The sequence below is a fragment of the Lepisosteus oculatus genome, chromosome 18, assembly GCF_040954835.1.
Source record: "Lepisosteus oculatus isolate fLepOcu1 chromosome 18, fLepOcu1.hap2, whole genome shotgun sequence".
Taxonomy (NCBI): domain Eukaryota; kingdom Metazoa; phylum Chordata; class Actinopteri; order Semionotiformes; family Lepisosteidae; genus Lepisosteus; species Lepisosteus oculatus.
Window position 1 is genome coordinate 17,542,077 of NC_090713.1, and position 8,303 is coordinate 17,550,379.

The 8,303-nt window shown below is 40.0% G+C and overlaps 1 gene segment (V, D, J or C); it reads right to left on the minus strand.

Moving 5' to 3' along the window:
* Nucleotides 1–1,482: 1,482 nt before the first annotated feature.
* On the minus strand, nt 1,483–7,403 carry LOC138224005 (immunoglobulin kappa variable 3-20-like). The segment is given in 2 exon segments: nt 1,483–1,904; nt 7,263–7,403. Coding segments are annotated over 2 exon segments (495 nt in total).
* Between the last annotated feature and the right edge of the window lie 900 nt (nt 7,404–8,303).

Consider the following 8,303-nt stretch of genomic DNA (forward strand, 5'->3'; position numbering starts at 1 on the left):
GAAAGTTTGATCATTCACTCAGGATTACCAAGTTAAGATGTAATAACATCATATATCACATACATTTACTCTAATTATAACTTATCTCATAATACATGTCAGCTATAAAGTGTTGTTGTGAGCCTTGTAGGTTATGTCAGTCTCAAGCAGTTAAATGACATTTTTCTGACCTACAAGTAAATATGTTTTCACTATCATGAACTATCAAACGTGTCAAGATAATTTTTGGCATTCATACGTTTTTTGTTTGCATCTGAACTCTCCGAAGTTCTTATCATGGAAAGGTAATCTATTTTGTAGGACTTGATGTAATATTGTGGTTGGGAATCTTCCAGGATGTTCCGTTTCTTGTTTAAGATGAAAACCAGAAGCTTGAGAACCACATTTCAGGTGGGTTTTAATAGGTCTTTAGGGATATGACTGCCCATTGTGTGGTGATTCATAGGACTATTACTCTACAATGACTGGCAAGTGTTGAAGAGTGCTGTGTCTTTTTTCCTTTAGTTCCTTCTCTTTAGTGTTCTGTCTGTCCCTCTATTCCAGGTGTGGGCCAGACTGCACACATCCATTCTGACTGTGTGGTAATTGATGAGCATCTAGGCATCTAGACACACTGTATGATTCTATATGTAAAGAAGCTTATGCTGTGCTAATTGTGCTAATAGAGATAATTTTTTAATCATTCTCAATCAGACCAATCCAATTGTTCATTATGATATCAATGATGTGTTTTCAAATTATTATCAGACTATGTAAATTAGCAGATTCTATTGGAATATCCCTTATTACCAAACTTTTATTAACTTTTTATTTTTGTATTTTGTTTTTGCTATAAAATACTAGTTTCTGAATACCCTTCCACTCACCAGATATTCTATAAAAACCAGTGTCTCGCATCTGAAGTCATAGTAATTATTTTTAATAAAAGATCCATCTTACTTTGTAATCTCCTCATACAATGTTTCTGACAGCACAGTCTGATGATTTTAATTTTTTAATTTTTATCGTAATACCTGATTAATTTGTCTCCTGTTGATTCAATTTTCTGTGAGCTTTTTGGATGATCATGTTCTTTCTACATTGAAAGACGAGTACCAGAAGCATTCTAATACTTTTCTAATCATCTTTGTGTGCCTTGAGCAAGCAGAAAGGGCACAGGAATGTAGCTGAAGAGGCCCCTGTCTTTAGCTCCATATGGCTTTCATGCTGTGATCTCAGCCACAGAGTGACCTGGTGCTCTTTGTGTGTGGGGAAGTGAGGGAGATGAGTTTGTCTTTCGCAGGATAGTGATGACCCAGTACTCTCCATGATGGATGGGAGCAAACTCCACAGCACCCCCGCTGCTGGGAATATGGACCTCAGTGTGTGTGTGAGTGTTTGTGTTTGTGTATCTGTCTGCCCCGCAGCCTCACTCTAAAAATGATTTAAATGAGAAATAGAATAACCACAGTTCCTTGAATAATGTAACTGTGTTAAATGATCTTACAGTAGTGAAATAAACTTGTAAGTGCACCTGCAGTAGGCCCCAGCTGCAGCAGTGCAGTTGCTGTGCAGGCCTGCTGAGAGAGGTTTTTGTATGGCTCTGTAACACTGTGTGAACACATCACCACTGTGGTAACTCTGACAGTAATAATCTGCTGCATCTTCAGCCTGAACTCCTGAGATTGTCAGAGTGAAGTCAGTCCCAGATCCACTGCCACTGAAACGCTCTGGGATCCCAGTCTGACGGCTAGTTGCTGCATAGATCAGGAGTTTAGGAGCTTCTCCAGCTTTCTGTTGGTACCAGTGGAGGTAGTTGTTATTATACACTGCAGGAGTGGTCTTACAGCTCACAGAGACTGTCTGTCCAGAAAGAATAGATTTCACTGCTGGAGTCTGAGTCACAGTAACCTGTCCACTGGATTCTGAAAACAAGACAAAACAAAGCAATTTTAATTTATTTTATCTATTTTACACTTTTCTGTAAAGCTTATTTACATAATATGCTAACAGCTATATACTCCAGATATTAAAAAGTATATTTAAATCAACACCTACTGAAGCTCTTTAAATTTTAGATTCATTCTAAATTTATTCAGTTCTTTAAACTTTAACTTTTGAAAGTTAATATTGTGAAAGTAATGATAACAAAATAAAAAAAATAGAATTAGAGAAGTATTTTCTTTAACCCTCACCTTGAGCAAAGAGCCCCAGTGTACCCAGCAGTAGAATCAGTGGCATCATTGTCCTGTGTGTCAGTGACTCTGAAAGAGCTGAACAGTGACTGATCCACACTGTGAGTCTTAAAGTGTTTGGAGCAGTGAGGCGGCACAGGTATGCAAAGCTCCTTCCTGTATACAAATCCTGTCACAGACAGTTAGAAAAGGCCTGAGCTGGGAGAACAGGTACAATCTGCAAGGGTTGGGTCTGTTGTTACTGTATGTGTATATAATATGTAGTGCATGTACCGCTAGATCAGTACTCTGACGTTAGAGCTCTACCACATTTAGGCTCTGCATATACAGTATGCCTCTTAAAAACAACAGCTTTTTTCTCTAAACATTCTGAAAGCACCGATCCAGCAGAAACTCACCTTCCCCTGGTGGTCCTTTTTCCAGCACTTGGGGATCCCAGTCCTCCGCTGGCCTTTCTACAGAACCTGCTATTCCTCTGTCTGTTTATTCCTAGTGAACTCTCCCCAGTGAACCTGTTGTCTACTTTCCACACAGCTCCTCTCGCACTGGTCTCCCTACCTTCTCCACAGACAGGTCCCAGTCTCTCGCTCTCTGCTTCCTGATTGCTGCCTCACCTCCATCTCATCTCTCTGATCTCCCAAAGATCCCTGCAGTCCTGCGCTTGGGGCTCAACCTGTCATTTCACTGCTGGGCTTAAAAACAGGCTTTTAATAACATAAAAGTTAATAATTCAATTCCATTTCAATTTTTTTGTATGGCGCCTTTCACAACAAGGTTGCCCCAAAGCACTTAACAAAGCTGTGTGACAGTACATAACATTACAATATAGAGCAAGAAAAAAAGGCTAGAAGACAACGGAGGAGAGGAACCAAAAACTCCTTCGTAAGGAGAAAAAAAAAACTCTAGGGTTCCAAGATCAACAGGATGCCCAACCCCTCTGGGCATGCTAACATTATACAATTCAAACAAGTACTATATGTGGAGTATTAAGTCTTCCATTGTGTCCTTCTGTGTGCCAGTACTCCATACAGATCTCTGTAGCCCAGCAAATCCTCCTAATAACATAACATTTTAATAACATCAGAGTTAATCTATATCACATACGTTTACACTAATGATATTATATCCCATAACATATATCGACTATAAAGGTTGTTGTCAACCTTGTAGTTTATATTAGTATCAAAAAGTTAAATCACATTTATTCTCTCATACAAGTAAATATGCTTTCACTATCATGAACTGTCATACATAATACTTCATACACAGAAGTGCTTACCATGGAAAGGTGATCTATTTTGTAGGATTTCGGAAACGTAATTCTGTGGTTGGGAATCTTCCATGATGTTCCACTTGTTATTAAAGATACATACCAGGAGCTTGGGGACCACATTTCAGGTGGGTTTTAATAGGTCTTTAGGGATATGACTGTCAATAATGTGGCAATTCATAGGACTATTACTATATAATGATTGGCAAGTGTTGTGGAGTGCTGTGTCTTTTTCCATTAGTTCCTTCTCTTTAGTGTTCTGTCTGTCCCTCTATTACCACAAAAAATAGTAATAACTTACACTTAAATAGTGCTTTTTGGGACACTCCACTCAGAACTCTTTCCAGGTCATGGGGATCCCCTCCACCACCAGCAGTGTGCAGCCCCACCTGGATGATGGACCAGTCCGCTCCCCACACACCAGCTCTCAGTGGGGAGGAGAGCAGAGTGATGGAGCCAGTTCAGAGATGGAGGTTATTAGGAGGCCATGATGGGTAAAGGTTTTGCATCTCATGCAAAGGAAGGTGCCTTTTTGCAGTATAATGTACAGTACCTGCCAAAATACTGGGGCATTAGGACCCACATAGACCACAGGGTAAATGCCCCGTACTGGCCCCATTAACACCTCTTCCAGCAGCAGCCTTAGTTTTTCCCAGGAGTCTCCCATCTAGGTACTGGCCAGGCTCACACTTGCAGAGCATCAGTGAGCTGCCACAGAATTTCAGGGCATCTAGACATCTAGACACTGTATGATTCTATATGTGAAGATTGCTTCTGTTGTGCTAATTGTGCTAATAAAGATAATTATTAATATTTTCAATCAGAGCAATCCAATTGTTCATTATGATATCAATGATGTGCTTTCAAATTATTATCATACCATTTTAATTAGCAGATTCTATTGGAGTATCCCTTACTACCAAACTTTTATTAACTTTTTATTTCTGTATTTTGTTTTTTGTACAGAAGGCAAGTTTGTGAACCCCCTTCCACGCACCAGTTATTCTATAAATACCAGTTACTCCCATCTGAAGTCATAGAAATTATTTTTTTTAAAGTACATCTGAATTGCAAAATCCCCATACAATGTTTCTGATAGCACAGTCCGATGATTTTTTTTTATTTTTTATTTTATGTTGTAATACCTGTTTAATAAGGACCCTGTTGATTCCATTTTTTGTATGTGAGGTTTTCTGGTGATCATGTTCTTTCTACATTGAAAGAGAAGTATCAGAAGCTTTCTAATACTTTTCTAATCATCTTTGTGTGCCTTGACCAAGCAGAAAGGGCACAAAAATGTAATAATAATAATAATAATAATAATAAACTTTATTTTATATAGCACCTTTAAAGGCGGCTTCTCAACGCGCTTTACAGAAAGACAACAACAATAAATAAAAAGAATACACAAGATAAAACAATTACAATATACAGAGGAGACCTAGGATGGTGGTACTAAGAATAGCAGAGGGGTGAAGACTGGAACCAGTTAAGTAAAGGCTTTTCTAAAGAAGGTTTTGAGTCTGGATTTGAATGAATTTAGCTGAAGATGCCCCTGTCTTTAGCTCCATACAGCTCTCATGCTGTGATCTTAACCACAGAGTGACCTGGTGCTCTTTGTGTGTGGTGAAGTGAGGGAGATGAGTTTGTCTTTCGCAGGACAGTGATGACCCAGTACTCTCCATGATGGATGTTTGCCACTGGTGGCTGGATGTCTAGCAGAGAGCCATCTGGACATGGTCATTAGGTCAAAGGTCACTGTTCATCACCCAAAGGAAGATCCACTATGGGTGATCTGTAGGGTGGTACCAAAACTTAACCTGACAGCATCTCAGCCAATCACCAGCTGTGATGTACAGAATTCTGTCCAAGATATTCTTACTGCAACAGAGGAAATCTTGTGTTCGTGTTATCTTTGCCTTATATTTCAAAATAAGACAGTTGTACTGTTTCTTTTTGTCGTCATGTTGAATGTCCAAATATATTCAGAAATAAGCTGTACCCAGGACAAACCTAGTCCTCACACCTGTCTACCTTTGCAACCAGATCCAGGAAAACAAACTGTGCTCAGACTGTTTTTAAAGACCGAAGTACAGCAAGACGTGGTTATCCACAGGTGAAGCCAGTTCCCTGTCTGACTGCATTTCCATAGCAACTGGCTGACATGTAGAACTAGCCAACTCCACAGCGCCCCCACAAGGATGAAAGAGACAACTGGTACATTGTACTAACAGCCAGACCCAGACACCACTGTATTCCTGAGCTGATAAAACTGCAGATGAATTTATTTGATTTCTTCTAAAGATTAAGAAATAAAAACTGTCTGTATTGAGCTCATTTGTAAATGAAGGAGACAAAATTCAGCATCAGCAGAGTGTCACATGAAAAAGTGGGGAGAAAACTTCAGGGTAAGAGAGCTGTGATATACACTTTCATGACTATTATGAAGCTGACACTCATGAGTCTTTCTGAGAACAGTAGGAGTAGGAGTTATGGCATTGCTGCTTGGAAGCACTGGGGTCCAGAATTCAATTCCCAGGATGCTGTGTGGAGTTTGCATGTTCTCTCTGTTTCACATAATAATAATAATAATAATAATAATAATAATTGCTTACACTTATATAGCGCTTTTTCTGGACACTCCACTCAAAGCGCTTTACAGGTAATGGGGACTCCCCTCCACCACCACCAATGTGCAGCATCCACCTGGATGATGCGACGGCAGCCATAGTGCGCCAGAACGCTCACCACACATCAGCTATCAGTGGGGAGGAGAGCAGAGTAATGGATTTCCTCTAACTGCTCTTGCGTCCTCCCACAGTCTAAATATATACAGGTAGAATAACTGGCTGCTGGGACAATTGACCCCGGTGTGTGTTTGTTTTTGTATGTCTGACCTGCAATGGACTGATATCCCATCCAGAGTGTATTCTGCTTTACACCCTTTGCAAGTAATGCAAGTAATGCAAGTAATGCAAGTCATTTAGCATCATGTATCATGTAGTATCATGCAGTATCTTTCATGTTCACCACAAAAAACTCCTAAAAAATCAAAGCCTTGGTTTGGCAAATAAAGTTTGCTTAATTTAGAATGTGAAACCCCTTGAATATCAGAGATATGAGATCAGTATCTCTCTCTCCAGTCCCAAACCTCAAATGATTGAGAAATAATGTTACTATATATTACTATATTATACTATGTTAAATGATGTCTTATGACAGCAAAATAAACTTGATCTGTAAGTGCACCTGCAGTAGGTCCCAGCTGCAGCAGTACAGTCACTGTAGAGGGCTGCTGAGGGAGGTTTTTGTATGGCTTTGTAACACTGTGTGAACACACCACCACTGTGGGCACTCTGACAGTAATAATCTGCTGCATCTTCAGCCTGGACTCCTGTGATGGTCAGAGTGAAATCAGTCCCAGATCCACTGCCACTGAAACGCTCTGGGATCCCAGTCTGACGGATAGTTGCAAGATAGATCAGGAGTTTAGGAGCTTCTCCAGCTTTCTGTTGGTACCAGTGGAGGTAGTTGTTATTATACACTGCAGGACTGGTCTTACAGTTCACAGTGACTGTCTGTCCAGGGACAACAGATTTCACTGCTGGAGTTTGAGTCACTGTAACCTGTCCACTGGATTCTGAAAACAAGACAAAACACAGTAAATGTAGGAACTTAATAACACAAGTGATTTAATTTCTTATAGCTGTTTAACACTGTTCTATAAAACTTGTTTAAATATTATGCTAAAATATTTATACTCCAAAACAAATTTAAAAACTGTTTAATTCAGCACCTAGACAAGTATTAAATTATACCCTGAGCAGTGATGAGGAGTGTCCAGAGGAAGATGGTGATGAAGGTCATTGTTGCTGTGGGTTCTGTTGCCATGAAGGACAGCTCTCAGTCATGAAGTGTGAAACTCACAGGGCTATAAACACTCCCAGAGCACTGAAGCATGTGCTGCCAATGCAAAGTGTCTCTTCTATGCAAATTGTCTTCCTGGGTTCAGCAGCACATGTAGTCAATCAGTGCTGGAAACACAGGCTTGGTGCTGTGTGCTGTGACAGAGCAAGAGGAGCAGTTTAGCATGAACACTCCCAGGACAGGAGGACTAGACAGAGAGCAGCTTTATAAGGAGCAGAGAATGAGACACTACCAGCTGAGCCCTTATTCCACTCAACACAGCTGGAATGGAGTGGAGTGTGGAGAGTCTTTTTACAGCAGCACTTGGCTCTGTGTGGTCACAGTAGGACTGAAGGATTAAAGGTCAAAATGTAAGTTGCCATTATAAGACATCAGTCAACTTCTTCACTTCTTCTTAATGTTGAGTAAAACAGGTGACACAGGTGACACAGTCCCTCTTCAAGTCCAGCACTTTGTGGGTGGAGCTGGAGAGCCAGAGATTGAAAAGGAAATCACTGATTTCAGGTAAAGACATTTAGGGAGTGTGCCCTCTGGTGGCACCAAAGTGATTTCATTTTCTATGAAAATACATTTCCCTGAACACCCTCTCTACAAATTTTCTTTAAAAAAAATATTTTCACCTATAAACACAGCTTGAAAAACTATTCCTATACACTGTGTTTCAAAATGGTGCTTATGCTCATTTTGACTGCTTAGATAAAATAATCAAAGGTCCAAGCTGCTCAGAGACACAAGAGAGATTACTAATGAGTAGGCCAGTGCTTTCTCAGTTACAGCTACATTTAGCTAATTGGAAGGTTGAAGGTTGAAATCTCAGCTAGACTTCTGCTGTTGTGCCCTTTCAGCCTGCACTTCATCTAGATTACTGCAGTAAAATGCTTGACAGGATCAATAGGCTGTCTTAATAGTGAAAGCTAAATAAATTACTTATT